This window comes from Vanellus vanellus (assembly GCF_965231255.1).
Source record: "Vanellus vanellus genome assembly, chromosome: 8".
Classification (NCBI taxonomy): domain Eukaryota; kingdom Metazoa; phylum Chordata; class Aves; order Charadriiformes; family Charadriidae; genus Vanellus; species Vanellus vanellus.
In genome coordinates, this window is record NC_138913.1 from 6,242,007 (window position 1) to 6,262,661 (window position 20,655).

Sequence of the window (20,655 nt, forward strand, 5' to 3'; positions counted from 1 at the left end):
CCCCCTCAGCCCCCCGCACCGGGCCGCGGCCTCCGCCCAGCCCCCGCCGCCACAACCGGCAACCGGGCTCCAGCCCAGCACCGCCGCCGCCGCCCCCCGCCGGCGCTCACCGGGGAGGGAGGAAAGGTGGGCGGGAGAGGAGGTACCCGCTCCCCGCGGGGGCCGGCCCGCCGCCGGGGCGCTGTCGGGGCGCGGGTCCCCGCCTACGCGCCCCGCCCCGCCGCGGCCTGGCCGGGGCCTGCCGCTGCCGCTCCCCCTCCTCCGCGCGTCCCGCCGGGAGACTCGCCTCGGACAAGCCGCTCACTCCGCTTCCGCCATCTTCTCGCCTCCCTCAGGGGGAGGTGCCGCGCAGGCGCGTTAGGCGCCGCCGGCGCTGGGCACGTGACGGCGCCCGCCGCCATGTTGTCGTTGGAGCGGGGCGTCGTCTGTGAGGCGTGTGCTGTTGGCCGCCGGGCCCACGGGGCCTCCCGGGTCGCGGTGAGGTGGCAACTGGCTTCACGTTAGGGTAGGAAGGTTGTGGCGGGAGAGCGGCAGCCTGGCTGGGATGAGGGGCCTAGCCTCCCTCAGGGCCCACAGCAGTGTGTGGTGCTGTGTGTTCAGCTGAGTGCGGCAGCGGGGATGGTTACTTTAATTTTCCTGTGGGATTGATAGAGTTGAATGATATGTTGCTATGGCCTGTGCCAAATAAGCTTTACTTAGGCTTTAGGTACAGTAGGAAAATGAAGGATGCTGTTTTGAGAGTGCTGCTGGGAGGTTAGTCAGCGAAATATTTGCTCACAGTGTTTTTCCACATTGGCTGCTCAAGGACCTCAGCAGCTCCAGCCGGGACACTGGTAGTGAGCTTCTAACTTCTCTGGGGAGTATGAAACATCAGAATCTTTCAGTCCCGTTCACTTAGCTTTCAGTTCCTTCCTATGAAATGTTGGCTCTCGAGCCTTTCCCTGCTATGGGGAAGACCACCTCTCTGTCTAAATTGACCATAATTGATCAGAGTGGAATTAATTCTTGTCTGTAGGTGGTAGCAGCTGCTGTATATTAGCTGGCATAGATGAGCAAAGCCCAACCTCCATAAAGACAAGTAGCTGCTATACCACGTAAACCTAATTCAAATCTTACATAGGACATCTTGACAGACTTGGCATCTCACCCACTCTTTTTCACAAAATGCCTTCCTGTGATGAGGAAATACCTTCTGTAACTTCGAATTACATAACATTACAAAGCCTCCAGGTATCCTAGTATTTTCAAATTTTCTTGTATTCTTGATACAGAAAGAAAGCAGCTACATCAGACAGAAATGCTGGCTCTTGACACTTTAAATATTTGACAGAGAGACAGTGTGAGTGAAAATTAAATTGATTAATAATGTGATAACAGAACAGTAGGAAGAAATAGTGAAATGTAGCTCAACAATACTTCCTTCTGCAATTAGGTTGCTGTTTTCTCACATAATACAGTTTGACCAACTGATAATGGGACATGAAGGGGGAAAAAATTGCCAGATGTCTAGCAGCTAGTTGGGATAGATAAGTACTTTGCCAATAAAAGAATCTCAGCAAGTGTCTTATAAAACTCAAATACTTTCCAAAGCATTATAGATGAGCTTAAACTGTTGAAGGATGAAGCAGTTGCACTGACCGCAGGTGGACTGCCTGTGACAAGTAGTGATAATTCACCAGGTCTAATGAGGATGCCTTGTTTCTATGAAAGATCATACGATGATTCAGTAGGAGAAAATAGGAATTATCATAGGTTATAAAAAAAGGAGGTGTAGGGAAAATGAAGGCTCATGCTGAAATACTCTTGGAGATCCAGTAGGAAATAGAAAACACATTGGAAGTCCTGGTATGAGATATGTGTGAGTTCAGATACAGCAAGGTGCTTCCTGATGTACATAAAGGACTGTGTGGAGGATGGGTAGAGCAAATAACTTTCTTCTGAGAAAAAAAACAACCCAACCCACCACTGCAGGAAGGTCAGGTAGCATTAAAGAAAAGTTCTGTGCATTGTAACCACCCCTAAGGTAAACAGCAAAGAGGGCTTTATGTTATTTTATCACCAGTACGAGAAAGAGCAAGGTGTGTGGATTGGAAAGTGCCACTCATGTAGCAGCAGCCTGTAACTGAACAGTAAAAGCAGAACTCTGTGCTGCTGTAATGCAAACATCCAGGTGTGGTCCCGATTGGAGCATGTCAGTGGAAAAAAGGAATTGTTTTTACTGTAACAGAAGAAAACAAAGGTTCCCTGTTTCTTAGGATTACCAGGAAGTGTTTGGGCAATATAAATATGCGTTATCAAAGAACCTATTGGGAGACAAAGAAAGAAGGAAATACTACTTGCAGTGATAAGGTGGTTTATGATTAACAGTTTTAACAAAACACCTTTTGTTAACCACCCCCCTATTTCTGTCCCTTAGTTAAAAAGCATCCTTCCTGTTTCTTAAAATATACTTTAGCCATTTGATATATGGTCATTAAACCTTCAGCTGAACTGCATGTACTGCCTTGTGGGCAGCACATATTGCGTGTATTCTCTAGAATTCTTAAAGAAAATATATTAGCCAACAGCTGTAAGGAACACATTGGCAACGTTTCTGAGCAGCTCCAGCTGCCCAGGCAGCACGCTGCTTGGGCGATAGCTTTGCGTTAAAACCCTTAATTTTCTGTGGCACCTCTCAAACGGGGTTGGTAGTCATAACACCGATGGAGTCGTGATATGGAACTGATTGCCAAGGAGCGCAGTGAGAGTTGCCCAAGGCTATTTTTGCTGATCCTCCGATGGCAGCGATGGGTTTGGTTCTACCCAACAGCCTCCCTGAGACCGGGATGCGCTTGCCACCGCCCTCCGCAGAGCACCGCCGCAGGCGCTTGGGGCCCTATAGGCCTTAAAAGGACAGTCCTGTTTGTACTGAAGTGAAATGACGGGATTCCTCCTTCGCCCCTCTCCTGAGCGCGGCTCTAGCTGGGGTGAAGCCGTGCAGAACGAGTCGCTGCCGACAGAGGCCGGGCGGCCCCGGCCCCTCTCCCCCGCCGCGCCGGCGCCGGGGCCGCGCGGCCGCCCGGCAGTGCCGGCATGCCTGGCGGCGGGCCGTACCAAGTGGCGGGCAGACTGCGGGGAAGGGAGGAGAAGGGCCATAGGGTTGGTTGCTTTGCTGCCGGCATCGCGGCCGCCTCCCCCCTTCCGCCTCGGCGTGGAACGTTCCGCTCCGCAGGTGTGCGCCGGAGTCTCGCGGGGAAGAGCCCACGTACCGCGCGGGGGACACACACATACACGCGAGGCGTGGCGCCCGTCCTTCCCAGGCGGCAGAACAGCTGACCGGCCGCTCCCGGAGCGGCTCCGTCTCCCTGCGAGGAAGCGCCCGTGCTCCCGTTCCGCACGGCTCCGCGCTCTCCCCTTGTCCCTTCCCGGTGCTCCCCCCCCCCCCCCGGTGGTCCCGCCCGCTCCGGGCTGGCGCCGTGAGGAGGGGGCGTGGCCGCGGCGCGCTCGAGAGACGGTAGCGCGGCGCGCTTGAGGCCGCGGCGGTGGCGGCTGCGCGACCCCCGCCGCCTCCTCCCGCTCCCCTCGCCCGCCGCCCCGGGTGGTGCCGCCCGCTGCGGGAGAGGGGGGGATGCCGACGCAGCGGGACAGCAGCGGCAACAGCACCATGTCGGCTCCGGGCGGCGGAGGGGGCGGCCTGGGCGGGGACAGCGCCCACCAGGTCCGGGTGAAAGCCTACTACAAGGGGTGAGTGAGGGCGCGGAGACCCGGGGGCAGGCGGAGAGGCGGCGGGCGGCCTGAGGAGAGGCTGGCGGCAGGGCGGAGCGGCGCGGCCGGGCCCGGGGAGGGAGGTGGGGCGGTGGGTTTCAGCGGGGAGCCGGGAGGGGAGCGAGCTGGGCCGTGAGAGCGGGGAGCTGACGGACTGAGCACCGCCGATCTCCCTCCTCCTGCCGTGGCCTTACAGGTAAACAAGGATGCGCTTGAGGGGCCTCCTCTCGCACCCCCCTGTCCCCGCCCACCGGGGCCCTCGTTGTTTACCCGCTGTCGGTAATAAGTGCATATTCCTTCATAACGCTTTATTGGGGGTTACGTGCCAAAACTCATACTTAAAGAAACCCAAAACAATGTTCAGGGTCCAGAGCTGGTTCTGGTCTCTGCATGTTAAGTGATATTCAGGCCTACAGGAATAGGGTGTTTGGGTGCAAAACCTATTTCACCAGTTTTTAGGTGGTTTCCCAGGGACTGAGTGACTTCCGAGGGAGCCCGTGAATGATAAGTAGGACATATCTACTGTCAATTATGCTTCTGCTACAAAAAAGAAATATACGCTAGAGGTCTGCGCAGTGAAAATCTGAATGTTGCTTGTCTAATTGAACGGCTCTCCAACAATAACATAAATCAGAAGAAGTGTTCTGCTTTGGGTTCACAACCTCCTATTAAATAGTAACAGTTACGGGACCCGACTTTAAAAGTTTGAGTGCAAGGGTAGACAGTGGTTCACTGGGCCATTAAGTTTAAGAGGAGGTGACCTAAGCACAAAAAAATGTAGATTGCATTTTTGGGTTAAGATTGAACACATGCTACTCTCAACAGCTTCCTCCCAGTTGGCTGTGTTAAGTACAAGAAAAGATTTATTACATTTACGCTATTTACTATCTGGTATCTCTAGTTTTATATTTTTAAGGAGAGGTACAGAAACCATGCTGAGTATTTGGTCTTTGCAGCCGTGTTTGATTTCTGGCTTGTGTCTGCTTTGGGGCTTTTCTCGGCAGAAGTCTATAGAAGTACTGTAGAGACAGGCACAATCTGTGGCTGTAAAGGACGTGTGAAATACTCTCAAAGTAATGGTCTGTGGAATTCTAAACTCTTTGTTTTACAGTCCCTTTAATCCACCATTTCTTCAGAAGATAGAGATGCCCCTGGCTATCAGCTGGCAGAAGTGTTAATTTGGTCAGGCAGTGAACTTAAAGTGTGAACTGTTCCGAGTTAAAAGCATTTATTTTTCTTCTGCTGGGTCAGTTTTAATCTTGATCATTTCCACACGCAATCACATGAATTCTTGCTTTAGCACGGGGAGGCTATGGTGCAAGAACAGTGAAAGAACAGCTCAGGGTTGTGGGAGTGAGGAAGAAAACTGTTACGTTGGGCAGGAATGCTGGCTCATGACACTTTAAATATTAGGTAACAATTTCACAGACACTGGAATGTTTCTTTTGAGTCTCATCTGTTGACTTTTTATCTCTTACTGCAATTATCGTTTACTTTTAATAATGATACAGTCATATAGGGTGTTGGTTAACCATTACGAGTACCAATAAGCTAATAAGCTGAATGCTTTAGATTTGTTTAGAGATCTAAACAAATTATTCCCTCCGCTTTCTTACAACAGAAGGTCTCATGCCCGCTATCAAGAAGTGGGTAGCAAAGCAAAACGCTTTACCTGCACTTAGACTGAAATGACTTGGAGACTGGGGACCTAAATGCTGATATCAAAGGCAGCGTTTTCGCCTTTTGTCAAATAAACTGTCTCGAGATTAGATCTGGATAGAGGATTTAAAGGGAAATAGTGTTAATCAGGAAACGTTAATCTCTCTTAATTTTGTTTTAATAGAAGTATATAAGTGGGTTGTAGAAGTTGCTGTGAAAGTCCTGCTAGGAAGGTCTTTTCAACTTCCAGAAGGAGTTTCTGGTTAAAGAGAAGAAAGAAAGAAAAAAAAAAAAAAAAAAAAAAAAAAAACAAAACAAACAAAAAAAAACCACAAAACAAAACCCCAAAACCAACTGTGACTCAGAAGCACAGATTTGTTCCTGAAACAGCTGGGAATCTGAAAGTTGGGATACTGGCCTGGGGCTTGAATCTCCAAAACATTGCTGAGTCTGGCCCAGAGCCTAATTGCTTTTCTCAGCCAAGACAAAGGCTTTCATGAAGAACTCTTTGAAGGGTCTTTATTTCATTCAACCGTGCAGTGGTAATTCTTTATCTTAAAGTCATGAAATATGTAAAACCAGGAAGGAAAATTTTCCTAAAATGAACAGAGATCATGAGAATAAGAGGATGGGAAGTCCCGGAGACTTGGGAATTAGAGCATTAGGTTGAGTTTATCCAGGTATTTCCTTCTCTCAGGTAAGCCATGCGTATCTTTCTCATAGGGCTGGTTGTTTAAAATGCTGGAAATAGTCTTATTTATTTTAAAGAGTTACCGTAATCTGTGCAGTGTATGTAATAGAGGTTCCTGAGTGAGTTCTTAGGAATTTAATTTATTATACCAAAATGTTTACATACTTACTTGTTGATACAGTAACAAAGCGTAGCAGCTTCAAATGAGTGCCACTGAACAGCAGCTGTAATTACAACCATTTTGGCTTTCTAATATTATTCAAAGTTTACCTTTTGTCTTATCTCATTTGTTGCTTTCTGTCAGTTCAACACAAGAAGTTATTATATCATTAATACATATGGGGAGGATTTTATTGTAGCAGTAAAGAGCAGGTAGGAATAATACACTGCTTGTGCACTAGGAATCCTGTAGAATTAATGTTGTTGAATTATAAAAAGAAACAAACCCAACCAAACAACAAACCTGAAGAACCATTTTTCTGTCATGATTAGGACCGCCAGCTTGTGTTCTTTCAGTGCCTGACAGATTTAGCTGTGTTTTCAACTGTGTAGGCTGTAATGCAAGTTAGACTTCTAATACAGTTAAGGGCATCGATTACCGATGCTTTGTCCACCTTCAGTTTGGTTCAAATGAAGAATACTCCTGACAGTCCTCCCACGATACATGTTTAACTTGCTTAATTTTAACACATTTATGCGAGTGGGAAAATTGGGGGGAAAAAAGTTCAATTTTAATTGTAAAAACTAAAATGTACCTTCATAAATATTTCCAGGAAATTAATTTCTTAAGAGTTTTTGAGTTCTCGCATCCTTTCCTTATACTGCTCTTTGTCTTGGAGCACTTTCCAGTCAGTTCTTCAGCTCAGTGTCTTTCATCATCTGTTTAAGGATCAAGTTTCGCATAGGAGAGTGTTCAGCTTAAGAAAGCTTTGGTTTAAGCATGTGAACACATTTTCATCACTTCTTGCAGTTTCAAGATTAGTTCATTTTCTGGCGGTACATTTTTTCCAGAAAAACAGATTGCAGGAGCAGGCAATTTGAGACCTCAGACTCCCACTGGGGAAAGAGATGCTTCAGATTGTTCTGAATGGCAGTGCCTGTACCTTACAGTACTGAAGTGATACTGAAACAGGAGAATTCTCCAGGAGTCTTGTATGGGTTAATTTCAGAGAGCTGTAATGAGACATTATCAAAAGCTTTAACGACTGACCCAGGTGTGTGATAAATATGTGGATAAGTAGGTGATATGTGATTATGTATCTGTGTATTTTCACATACATAATAAGTGATAGCTGTATTAGGCTGCAGGTGGAAAAATCTGAAGTGGTGTAGTTCCTGTTCTTACAGTGGATTGTTCTCTTGTGGAAGTTTAAACTCAGAAGTGAAAAATGAGATACAAATATTGAATTGCATTTAAGTGTTGGCTTTGGGGTTTTGTGTTTTGTTTATTTGGTTGGTTGTAGGTGGTGTTTGGTTGTTTGTTTGTTTGTTTTTTTGTTAAAGGATGTTATGACTCTTGGATGATCTGTAAAAGAAAATGCATGAGAAAAATTGTTTGGTCTCAGAGGAAAGGTGGGGAAGATAGTTATGAGGTTCATGGTCTTCTAGAGATACTTGAAATCTCTTTGCTAGCATTTGTGTTTATGTTTATCGTTTGCATTTTCTCTCTTCTCCTATGGCTTATCTTTTACCGATTCTTACATTTGTGGGGTACTGATTCACGCAGGCCTTTTTTTAGTATGAATAGAATGATCCTTTATTAATACTTGTGGAAGATATAAATGACAACATTTTTACTGAAAGTAATTCAGGACAAGTACTCTCTTGTTTATTTGCATGTTTCCTACTTGCAGGTCCCTGATAAAGACCTATTATAATAGTACTAAAACAAATTCTAAAAAAACTGGTGCTCTTATCCTTAATAGAGTTAATTAACGCATCCAAATGTGGTAGTGCAAAAGGTGTGCTTGAATCAGTTTTTCTTCTAATTCCCTGTGTGTGCCATGAGGAGACATTCTAAGGCATAATATCCTTATTTAGCTTTATAACAAACATGCTGATTAAAAGCAGTGCATAAGCTTATCTTCTTCTTCAGGAAAGGCCTATTGTCAAGAATTTTTTCCCCATGTCTTAGTGAAAGAGAGCATTTTGTATTTTTTCATGCATGGCAGCAGGCTATGGTCTGCATTAACTTTCTTTTTTCTTTAACTTATCCTACTATTTTTTGTTTAAAATGTCAAATTTCCTCTTGGTAGAGTTCAACTTTGTCTCTCTACTGAGCAACACAGCTTTTTCCTGATGAGGACATAATCAATGCGGTGTTAGCTGCAAGAAGTGTGGAAAGCACCATATAATGCAAAGGTGTGATAACAGAACTGCTGTGGAAGTGAGACCTGTCTCAGAAGAAAATGTCAGTGTTGTCTGTATAGTTCAAATGGCAAAATAAAGCTTGTAGAAGGACCTGTAATCTTTCAGTTTCTGTGTTATGTAAAGCTTCACATCTCTAGGAAAAGTGTGCTCAGTGTTACTTGTAGAACCTTATTCATACTTTACTTGCTTTTGATTTTTTTTTTATATTGCTGTTAGCTAGGGTTCTCTGAAAGACTGATTAGTGTTTGTTATAACAGAGACCATGAGATCTTCCAAGTGTACTTTACTGTCTGATGTATGTCCTGTTGGAGGTATAAGAGTGGTACTTTAGAGAACTTGCTTAAATTCTGAAATAATTTTAACTCTTCTTGTATTTGAAGGGCAACTATTTTGCTACTTAAACATAGCAACAAGTGGGAAGAGTGTTTTTTTTTTTTTTCAGTTGGTTCCAGCTTTTACTTCATAGATACAGAGGGATTCCTGGGCTTTTCAGTATATCTTAACATTGTGACTTCTGTTCACTGTAGTACAGAAAAATCTATTTAAGTGGACTTGAATTACGAAATTTGAAAACCTGCTGAACAGTTTTGACTAATACATTATTATTATTTTTTTGACTATTAAGTTTTTACTAGACCATCAGTCTCTTGAGACTGTGGTCTATCACCTACCTCTTTTTGCTGGTCTGACAATAATAGTCTTGTAGTCGCCACTTCTTTTAACATACCCTCTCCCATTACTGACTAGTTCTATCATGAAATAAACTGCTATAGTTGAAATACTTAAATCTGACTTCTCAGTGCCCTTCAGAACTTAACTTTTTGTTTAAGAAAATATTCCAAAGAGAGTGTTTCTGCCCTAAAATGTGAATGAGTGAAGTGATGGCACACTTTAGCACAAAACCAGTGAAGTTGTTAAGTGAGCAGTGCCTTATTTCCTTCCCTGACAAACAGGAAATACAGGTTAAGACTTTGCCTCCTAATGCAGCCTCGTGGGTTTCCCTCTGCTTGATGCCTGTGTGTCTGTAACAGTAATGCACTGTTGAATCTGCCTCAGTTCAGAGAGCCAAACACTGGCGTTGGGTTCGCAGCTTGTTTGTTTTGAGAGAGGATGCAAAGGGAGAACTTTGTGTCAGAGAGAACACAGTTTGCCTTGTGATACGGGCGCAATCGGTTGTTTGAAATGAAGCTCCATTTACCCCAAAGAACAGTACTGTGTCTAAATACTGGGGTCCAAATACTGGTTTTGTTTTGTATTTTGTCTCGTGTGCAAAGAGGAGGAGCAATTCTGCGACCAAATAATGTAGCAGCTTTTTGACTGCTGTATTCAGGTTATTGAAGAGATGTCGTTTCGCTATCCTAAACATTTACTGGAGTCTTTCCCGGAACTAAACTAACTCCGATCACGCTCACAAATCCAGAAGTACGCTAGCTGTTCTTCTAGAGTGCTTGGAAATTGCTAGTTTATTTTATTCATGCTGCTGAACTTAAAGGAGCCTCAGGCAAGCATGGTTATCACATGTGTTCTCTGCCACTCCTGAAAGTAGTTCAGGATCAGTGACCACAGTATCTTCTGTTACTTCGCCGCCTTGATACTGCTCTGCCCGTGCACTAGATGATTTAAACATCATTAAATTGCTGCATATGTGCACTTCAGTCTGGTCAGTAAGTTGATGAATTTTGACCAAATATAAACTTTGTCTGTTGCTTCAATTATTTTTTTCACCCCCACTGAATAGTGCTGGTGGCATCAATTGAAACAAATCCCAACAGGCTGAGGTTTTTTTGGGAAGATTAGTCTCATAGCTCAAACATTGGGCTTATAGGAGGTGTTTGTAGAGTAGTCTTGTAAACAGTCCTTTTTTTTTTTTTTTTCCCCATCCACCTTCCTCTTAGCTGTATCTCTGAAATTCTTTGTTTAAAGGACTTCAACCCTGAGTCACCTGCTCCCCTTTAAGGCCCAGTGAATACCAAGACAATGGGTCAGCATTTTATGTTAACATATTTAAAACACCAAGTTACTTAACTTTTAATCTATTGTTATGCAGAATGGGTATTTCTGCTATAATTAAAAGTAGTAAATTTTCATTCTAAGTATATGTTTCTCTGTCAGCCTTCATGGTGTCAGTGAAGCATCATGGGTCTGTTTTTTAAAGGCACTTTAAATAGTTGGAACATCCCCCCTGATCTGCTAGAAAACCTGATTAATATTTTTAATTAATTTTTCATAGCATCTACACAATCAAAATTTAGCTGGAGAAGTATCTAATAACAAAATAACTGTTAAAGAGGAGGTAAAACCAGCAATACATTAATAATGTTCTTCAAAATTTTTCCAGCATTTAATTCTTTGGTTTCCACTGTTATAACTAATTTCTCTGTGTGGTTAATATCTGTTGCAGCTCACTTAATATTTAAATGCCCTAATAACCATGAATTTTTCCTAAGCAGATATCTGGAGGGTTAAGTGTCAAATAGTTGGTAATGAAAATCACTTGGAGGCTGACTTTGCTACAGGAAAGGAACTTACATGCTAATGGTTTACTAACATTAATATCTTTTAGGGGGCTGCAGCAGGGATGAGGTTTATATTATTGGTATATGGAAGGCATTAGAGGTGATGATCAAGTGCTACATATTGCAGTATAATTTCTCAAATTTATTTTTCTCTTTCTCAGGGATATCATGATAACTTATTTTGAACCTTCCATCTCATTTGAGGGACTGTGCAATGAAGTTCGAGACATGTGTTCCTTTGACAATGAACAGCTTTTCACCATGAAATGGATTGATGAAGAAGGTAAGGCAATTTGGTCCTTGATCTTAGAACAAGTATTTAATCAATATATTCCTCAGCTGTCTAGCTTTCCTCTCCCTTTCATCTTTTCCTTTTCCTCTGCCTTCATAAGATAAGCTTATAAAATATGCTTTGTAAATATGTTTTTAGAAATAGTAAGTCTGACTCTAAAAATAATGCTTATCCAATGCCTTTCTAAGTATATCTTAATGGAAAGGTAATTGTTTCAAACGATTTACTGTGGAGAGCTCTTTTTTTTTAATCAAATAAATAAATTAAAACTGTGATTATCAAAATATGAATTCAATGTTAGCATTTATTAGGAAGGGAATGGAAAGTATTCCTTTATACTGCTGGAGAGGCTCATAGTTCCCCCTAAGTCTTAAAGCTTTTAAAGTTAAACTGGCCTTAAATGATAGAAATTACAGTATTTAACTACAGTATCGATACAGTTTAATATATAATTGAGTTGTATGTGTAACCAAAGCCATTATATTTTGAATGGTTGTGTCAGCTGTTACTTTAGCAAACTATTAACACATAACTATTATTAAAACTTTTTCTAACTACTTGGACAAGTAATTACTCTTTCAATAGCTTTTCATCAAAGTGTACTAGTAACAACCTTGGCTGAAAACTCCTGTCCTTTCTAGTGCTTACACTATCCACGTTAAAATTTACCTTGGATGAAAAAAGTTCAGTGTCTGTTGTCCCTTTTACTTAACAGATGTTGTCCAGTTCTGAGTTGTATGTAATTTTTGAAAAGGTTATTTGTAGTTCTTATTTTCTTTGTGGAATTGGTGTATTCTACCCATAGGTTTCGAGCTACACCAGAGATGTCTCTATTATGAAGTAGCTGTTATTTTAGCATGCTAAGTACTTGATACAATACATAAAAGGCCATAATGTGCAGTGATTTGTTGTCAGTAATTAGTATTTCTATGCAGTGATTAGCATAATGGTGCTTATAGAACTGTTTCCGCCCCTTCTCACAGCTTTCCATTCAAAATTGGGAGAGTGACAGTTTATTCAGAGCTTAAAGCTAAACATGGACCAAAGTTGATTTTTGGAAGTGCTCTGTGGGCAGGTGTGTTGAAGATTGTGGTTTTGGGAATCTGAGCAGGTTTTCTTTCTTTCTTTCTTTTATTTTTTTTTATCTCAAGGATAATGGACTTCTCACTGAAGAGGGACAGTCAGTCATAGTAAGAAGTATGTAGCTTTTTAATGAAACACTTGTAGAAAATTTTGTGCACATTCGATGATTTACTTGAAGGAACAGTTCTGTCTCAATTTCTGCTCTGTAAAGACAAGTTTCAAAAAAAAGGAATGCTGCTGTTTAGACTAAATTTTTTTCATGTATTCACATAGGATTCAGTTTTCACAAGCAATCCATGTTTGCTTTAATCATTGACTTCCAGTTTAATGTTAGTAGAGGAAAAAGTTAATCTGGTGATGAAGAGTGCATTTAAAAAAAAAAAATCCCCTTGTCTTTATTGTGAGTAATTCTTGCATCTACAATGTGTGGCTTCTTGCCAAGAGCTCTGCCTCCTCTCTTCCCCTCTCCACCAATCTTTAGTGTTTTCAGTTGGTGTTCTTTCTAGAAATTCATCATTTGTTTTCTTGGAAAATTCTCGTATCGTATCCTCTTCGCTAAAATTGTAGTTCGCTCTTTAATAGTAGTGTGAAGAAACGTGTACAGTGCACTGATGCTTGTTATACTACTCTCTATGCTTCTTACAGTATCAGACAAGATACGGTATCCAGAGCATCTTTTCACTACTTACCTGATCAAGCAGTTTAGTCAGTATGCGACTAAACTGGATTTACTCTTTACTGAGATTTTTACTCTTTACTGAGATTTTTACTCTTTACTGAGATTTTTACTCTTTACTGAGATTTTTACTCTTTACTGAGATTTTTACTTGTCATTTACTAAATGTCTTTTTAGCCTTTGCAAGATGCAGAGCATATTGTGTAATTGCTTCCCTTTCATAGAGGTAATGGCACACAAAGGCAGACCTAATTTAGTTGAGTGGAATCACTTAAAAAATGGTTGGATTCAACTGGAAAATAGACTTGACTTGATTTGATTTTAGACAAATTTCTATTTTATTTGTATGCAGCCGGTTCATCTTATCTCTGTCTTATGAAATGTACTATAGGATGAAACTATCCTTGTGTTTGTGTTCAGTCTGTTGTTTCTTGCTATAAAATTCAAAAGTAAACATTTTCCTGGCACTTCATCTCAACTTTCTTTAGATGGCTGCAAAATTTGTACTAGTCTGATCTTGTTGAAAGAGTATTTGTAGCTCACCTGTTCTATATACCTAGTCACCACTAAAAACACTTTGTGGGTTAAGACTTCTGTTATCCCTTTTTAGATTTTAAAGTGAAATTGTGAGTCTGAGAGCAGTGTTAGAGAGGGTCAGTTCCACGCTATTGCCGATGTCAGCTAAGTTGGTGATCACCAATAAAAACTTAATGTGTGAGTCAGATTTAATTCTGAAGCTTCCTCCCGTTCCTGTTTGAAGCAGGGTGTATGTTCTTGAGAGCCTCCTTTTCTTATGCCAAAAAGAAATACAAAACTGTTTGCACAGGTGTCAGAAACAAATGAAGAAAAACTGGTTTGTTGATTCTCATATTGAGTCCGACTAAATACAGTTGTTCCTTCTCCTCCCCCTGTGTCTGCACTGTGTGAGTTTGTGCAGTGGGTAGGCAGCTTGATGTCCAGATAGGCTAATTGTAGGGGGGAGGCAGTACAGTGAAAAATGACTACAGCTGGCTTCAAAGAATACTTTTGAGGATTATGACATGCCAAAAAGAATAAAGACATAATGCTGAAATGGATGGTTTACATTTATTACTAATATTTTAGCAATAGAAAAGAATGGATACATTGGAAATAAAACAAATTAACTGGAAAAACTTTTGTAGGGTGAGTTTTAAATATCCCCGTGCCTACTAGGTACGGGGTTCTACTGGAAAGCCTCAGCAACGCCTGTATTAATTTTGATGTCTTGTAGTACAAAACAAAAAGCAACTAGTTAATAGACTGTTGCTAGTTAGCTTTCAAACCATGGTATTGAACGAAGACTCAAAGCAGTAAGACTTTCAGATTTAATCCAGTTCAGCTGAGATGGAAATTATTCTGCCTTCCTCCAGTTCAGTTACCCACACCCAGTTTACTACTTAAGGGAATGGAAAGTAGTATTTCTGTTAAAAATTCGAAATGTTATATGGCAGTAGACTTGCTGTATGGGATTTTGGCTAGAAAGATGCTTGTTCTGCTCACATGTTGTAGTACGATCAGGCAGAGATAAATCCTGTGTTCTCACACAGAACATCTTGTATAGGTGGAGGGGAAAAAAGAAAAGCTGAATAACCAGAAGTATTTTCTTTCTTTGGGGCAGTGATGATTCAGCTTCAACATTTCTTTATAAATGTTCCAGTTGTAGTATTATTTTGAACAAAGTTTCTTCTTTTAGGGGGATAATTTTTTTATAACGTTACTAATTTGCACGTGACTGAAGAAAACATCTTGTTGCATGGCTGTTCTTTTCAGTCTTTATAGCAGTTTCCAAACACTGATGGACACAGGAGGTCAGTTAAAATAACGTATGAAGTCTTAAGGTGAATCATGAGAAACAGGTGTTTACAGGCTGTGTGTCCAAAGTATGAACCAAGGCTGGAATTTAAGGTCCTCCTTGCTCCTCGTCCTGAGTCCAGCAGATCTTTAGCATGACGTCCTTTGTTCCTCACCCACCCCTGTCCCTTGGTTTAAACCTACCTATATGCCAAAGTTGCTCTGATGTAATTAAGTGTTGCTTAATGATTCTGAAATACCTTTGTGGATACATGTTGTTATTTTAGAAATATAAAGAGACCGTAGACAGTCCTAAACTGTTACTTCTGAAACACAGATTTATTAAAGCAATCCAACGCAGTTCTGTCAGAGAAACTTTAAAACATATACTGAATGCTGGTATGATAATCTGCTGCATCTCAAATGGTCAACAAGAGCTGCAGTTGTTTTATATAAAAAACCAACCAACCAAACAAACAAACAAAAACCACACCAAAACCAACCAAACAAAAAAAATGAAACAACCAACCCACACTTTTTTCCTGCCTCGGTGCCCTTTCTTTAAGGGATTTTAATTCAAACAGTCCTGTGAGTATGAAAGTAGTAGTTAAAAATCAGAAAAATGGGGTGTTTTCACTTAGGTTACATGAAGGCCAACCATATCCTGGGCTGCATCAGAAGTGTGGCCAGCAGGTCAAAGGAGGTGATTCTGCCCCTCTACTCTACTCTCGTGAGACCCCACCTGGAGTACTGCATCCAGCTCTGGAGTCCCCAACATAAAAAGGACATGGACCTGCTGGAGCGTGTCCAGAGGAGAGCCACGAGGATGATCTGAAGGCTGGAGCACCTCTCCTATGAGGAGAGGCTGGAAGAGTTGGGGCTGTTCAGCCTGGAGAAGAGAAGGCTCCGGGGAGATCTTATTGCGGCCTTCCAGTCCCTAAAGGGGCCTACAGGAGAGCTGGGGAAGGGCTTTTTACTGGGGCATGTAGCGATAGGACGAGGGGGAATGGCTTTAAACTGGAAGAGGGCAGGTTCAGATTAAATGTTAGGAAGAATTTTTTCAGCGTGAGGGTGGTGAGGCACTGGCACAGGTTGCCCAGAGAGGTTGTTGAGGCCCCATCCCTGGAGGTGTTCAAGGCCAGGCTGGACGTGACCTTGGGTAACCTGGGCTGGTGGGAGGTGTCCCTGCCTATGGCAGGGGGGTTGGAACTTGATGATCTTCATGGTCCTTTCCAACCTAAACCATTCTATGATTCTGTGATTTTTCCAATGTCTTGCTTGAGGTCTGAGGAAAGACAAGGTCTAACTGCTTTTACACCTCCTGGTTAAAGTCTGGCAATGTCGAAGCAGCTGTGAAAATAGAATCGACTCAATTCCAATTAAAAACCCATTAAATGGAATCTCAGAAGAATTTTAGGTGCAGGAAGATAACCTGCACTTCCGGTACTGAAATGAAGTGTAACCATGCTTGTAGCAGTTCAAACCAATGATGTTTTGTGATTACGATCTGCTTGCTTCTTGGGAATACCTCGTATTTTTATTTTCCCTGAAGGCATTCAATATGACTGTAATTCAGATGTACTCTCTGAACGGTGTTAAAAATAAATACTACCACACTTGAGAATATTGTTCTGTTTTGCTACAATAATTATCTTAGAAGTGACTGTGAGGGATCTGTTGAATGGCACAGAACTAATTGGATTGTTTTGAATTGTTCTTTCTTTCTACAGGAGATCCATGTACTGTTTCTTCTCAGCTGGAGTTAGAAGAGGCCTTTCGGTTGTATGAACTAAACAAGGATTCAGAGCTTCTAATTCACGGTATGGTGAAATCTACCTGTGAAGAAGCAGAATTTTTACCTTGTGTTATCTGTGTCTTTTGCACTATTCCAATCTCCTCAATCAAAGCCTGTTGTGGTGTTCTGTCAAGAGGATGCTGAAGACCATGTACTGCCCTTTTGAGCTGTCAGCACTTTGTCAATGTTCTTTATTAAATTAACAGAGGAAAAAATACTTTGCTGTTAGTTTATTAATGAAAGACAGCCTCTTTCATTCATTCATCACAAATGCTTTTGTACTGTTGTTGGCAACGAATGGTAGAAGATATATAGTACAGTGTTATTAAATGCTTTAGAGCAGCATCTATACTGGGGAAAAAAAAGTTGATGACAAATCTGGCATCACAAACAGAGCTCAAAAGTTTCACTTTTCTAAAATTGTTTGAGAACAGTTTTGAACCTAATAATATCATGCCCCTGCTTGATGTGTAATTGTTCAATTTTTATTTTTCAGGGTTACATGCCTACTTTGGTAGCTTCAGCAGTATGTTCTTATTACTGTTTGTAACTTGTAAAAAGTTAAAGGTAGATTGCAGTTTAACAGAGATTATAGCAGAAAAGCAGGGGATCATTGTAAAGAATGTTAGTGGGTGTGTTGTACTACAGTGTCTTAACGTGGTCCTTCTCTAAAAGGATGCAAAAAATCTAGTTCAGCATCAGCTCATTTAGAAGGGACAGCTTTTCAGCTTCCCACAAAGACTTTTTAAAAAGTGAAAGAAGAATGTAATCTCTTTCTGTACATATTTTACTGTTTATATATATATTACTTCAGTATGCTTTTTGGTCTGTCCTTTCTCCATTTATTTTTGCATTTGATAAGCTTCTGATTAAACCAGCACCAGGCCTATCCCTCCTAAGTTATACTTCTCTCTGACAGTTACTGAACCTAAATAAACAAAAAATGGCTAACGTGGGCAAGATCGTATGTAGCTGTTAGGACATTAATATAATATGTTTATAGTCAAAATTTCCAAATACTGACTGTGGTGATTGGTCATATGAGAAACCGGAATCATTACCTTTTTCTAGTTAATTTATTGACGAAATAACTTTGTTTATTCTGCTTTTTGCTCGTATTTTTCATGCATATCACTGTTATGTTCAGCAAAAGGGTTTTGTAGCAGCTTTTCAGCTCGCCTGCTGTTGCACAAGGTTTTGTTCAAATGCTGTCTGTGCTGTCTTCCTAAACGGCTGAGTGCCTTTCAGAAGAGTTGTATTTAACCCAAAGATTTATTTTCCGTCCAAAATAAAAATTAATCAGAAGTTAATGTTTTTTCTTGCAGTATTTCCTTGTGTACCAGAACGGCCTGGCATGCCTTGTCCAGGAGAAGATAGTAAGTAGGCATTTTACTTAGGAAGTACAGAAAATCAGGAATTCAGATTTCCTTTTTTAGAAGATTTTTATATTCTATAGTTTGGCATCCTGCACTTATAAATATTAATAATGCAGATCTCTATAAATAAAATATTTTAAAGGAAGTCTTGCTAAACTTAAATGTTGTTTGTCACTTCTGAATCATTGTTAATAAGCATTTCATATTCCTGTTAATTATCCATGTCACTCTGCTTTCCTTGCTTTTGCCTATTCTATCGTGACAGTGTTTTATCCTATTCCTGTCTTTTTGGTAGTTGCTGGCTGATTGCTGGCTGACTAATGTGAACAAAGGCTTGTAACCAATGGTAATGATTTGTTGTATCACCATTTAGAGATCTGTGGTTAATTCATTTTAAATTGATACTTAGGTACTATCAGGAGTATTCTCCAAAAATCTCTTAAGTTACGTTAGCTAATGTACTAGACATTAAAACAGAAGGAAAATTACCTCTTTAAAGTTTTATAAAAGAACATGTGTGTATTATGCATACACATATCTGTCAGCTGGATATCCAAGTCTCTAACAAGTGTAAATGTGCATGCTTGAAAGTTAACTCTGGCAGTTGGGATAATGCTTTTCTGAAAAAATGAGGTTGCAGACTGAATCAGAAATAGATTTGCAACTCAGTGTAGTTTTGTATATTCCAGTTTTCAATTTGGTTCCTTACATGCCTATAGTAGTAAAAGCTAAAAAAAAAAAAAAAACAAACAAAAACAAAAAACAAACAAACAGGCAGTGGCAGCTGTGGACCTAAAACACTGGAGGATTTCTGCAGTCTTACAACTTAGGGCATGGTCCTGAAGTTCACCTTCTCTCCTCCTTCCCTTTCACCACAGTTCCTCCCCAAGTTTAGGTAAGGTAAATGCATACTTCGCACACAATTGTTTGTATTGTTGGGCAGTTTTCCTTCTCTTGACTCACTGTTCCTTTTAACTTTTGAAAAGCAGAATTAACTTTGAGTTGATCAGAATATTCAACTTCAAATTTTGTCCAAAATTTAAAAAGTAAAAAAGATACTTGGAACATTACTCTGTTTCTGTAAGGTGCAGGAGTGAAACTCTCAAATAACTCTACACAGAAACGTCCACGAGAAGATGTTGTAGTTCTGTGTTTATATTTTTTATGGATATAATTGTATGTTTTTCCTCTTAGAATCCATTTATCGCCGAGGCGCCCGCCGGTGGCGAAAGCTCTATTGTGCAAATGGTCACACTTTCCAAGCCAAACGATTTAACAGGGTGAGACTCTTGTTGGGTAATTAAAACCGTGATACAGGGATTTCTTACTCTTGTAATTACAATGTTACTGCCTTGAAAAATTATAAGGTAGTTTTAGTCTCATTTTTGTTGTTTGTCTCTAGCATGTAGACTTTTGGTAACCCTGTAGTTTCAGGAAACTTAATCATTACTAAATTATCAGGAAAGTAAAATAGAAAAAGAAAAATTGGTTGCAATTCACTTTACATGTACTCTGAAAGCATGATATGGATTATATAAATGCTCCTGTGTTCCCTTAAAATCTTCCCAGAGGGCAAACTTGAACACTGGCATTGGGTGACTGAGCTGAAAGCACATTTTCAGTTCTTTAAGTTCTGGAAGTAAAAAGGTCTGAACTCACTTATGATGCATAGCCTTTTCTTTCATGACTTTTAAATGAAAAACTGAGATCTTTGACCAAACAGCCTACTTATTATGGCATGTAATCGACTGAAAATAACAAACCATTTGTAATATTTGACCATTGCTTCTTGAAAATATAATTAGCTAAGGACCAAGAAGGCTATCTTCTGTATTTAGAAAAAGCAACAGCAAAAACCAAACCCAAAATATTTGAATAAGCCAGGTTCCTTGACAGCTTCAATCATCTTTCCTTCTTTTATAAGCTTAGTGTATTCTGTGCTTAATGCTTGAGATTGTCTCCACTAAACTTCATCTTGAGCACCCTTCATATCTAACTTCTGCTTCTTTTTTTTTTGGCTTTTTTTTTTTTTTGACCTCTTCCTGGTCAAAGGCTGTCAAGGCACCATAGTTTAATCACTTTCCACTCTCGCTTTTATAGGCACCCTGTTTTCATAGTTGTTTTGTGAATGTCCTTCAGTGACTGGTGGTCTTCCCGTTGCCTGTTATCTGGTGGTTTAATGTATTGAAGCTTTTGCTCCCCTGCCTTTCTCCATACAAATGTAAGGACTGCTCTACACAGAGAGGTAGCGAGACACTTAGCAAATTAGCTTGGTGTCAGCAGCCTGCTGATTCAGATCCATGCCTTTGACCTGGAGTTGGCTCGTGTTGCTCTAGCTCCACTGGCTGTGCCTGCACCTTTCCATGTCGATGCAGACTTTCTGTACAGCAGTTGCTGCTTATTGCTCCGTTGTAATTTTTGAGCTCCTCTGTATTGTATCCACCTGTTCGTTCTTAAACTTTCCAGATAGGGACTCTTGGTATAGTGGCAATTCAGTAGGGATTTCTCTGATCTCCTGTCCTATGTTCTTTGTTAATGAAAATGTGGTGGAATAGTTTTTATTATTTAGTTTTGCTCTTTAATCAGTTTTATTGATTTGTCATTCTAGAGAGCTCATTGTGCCATCTGCACTGACCGAATA

At 40.9% G+C, this 20,655-nt stretch overlaps 1 protein-coding gene across 1 annotated transcript; it reads left to right on the plus strand.

Annotated features, from left to right (window-relative positions):
• Positions 1-3,607: 3,607 nt before the first annotated feature.
• On the plus strand, positions 3,608-20,648 carry PRKCI (protein kinase C iota; the record flags this gene model as incomplete). The annotated part of the gene is made up of 5 exons (XM_082487209.1): positions 3,608-3,723; positions 11,142-11,263; positions 16,574-16,663; positions 17,964-18,014; positions 20,623-20,648. 5 exons carry the CDS (start codon positions 3,608-3,610, stop codon positions 20,646-20,648), a joined length of 405 nt encoding a protein of 134 aa, XP_082343335.1.
• Positions 20,649-20,655: the final 7 nt, after the last annotated feature.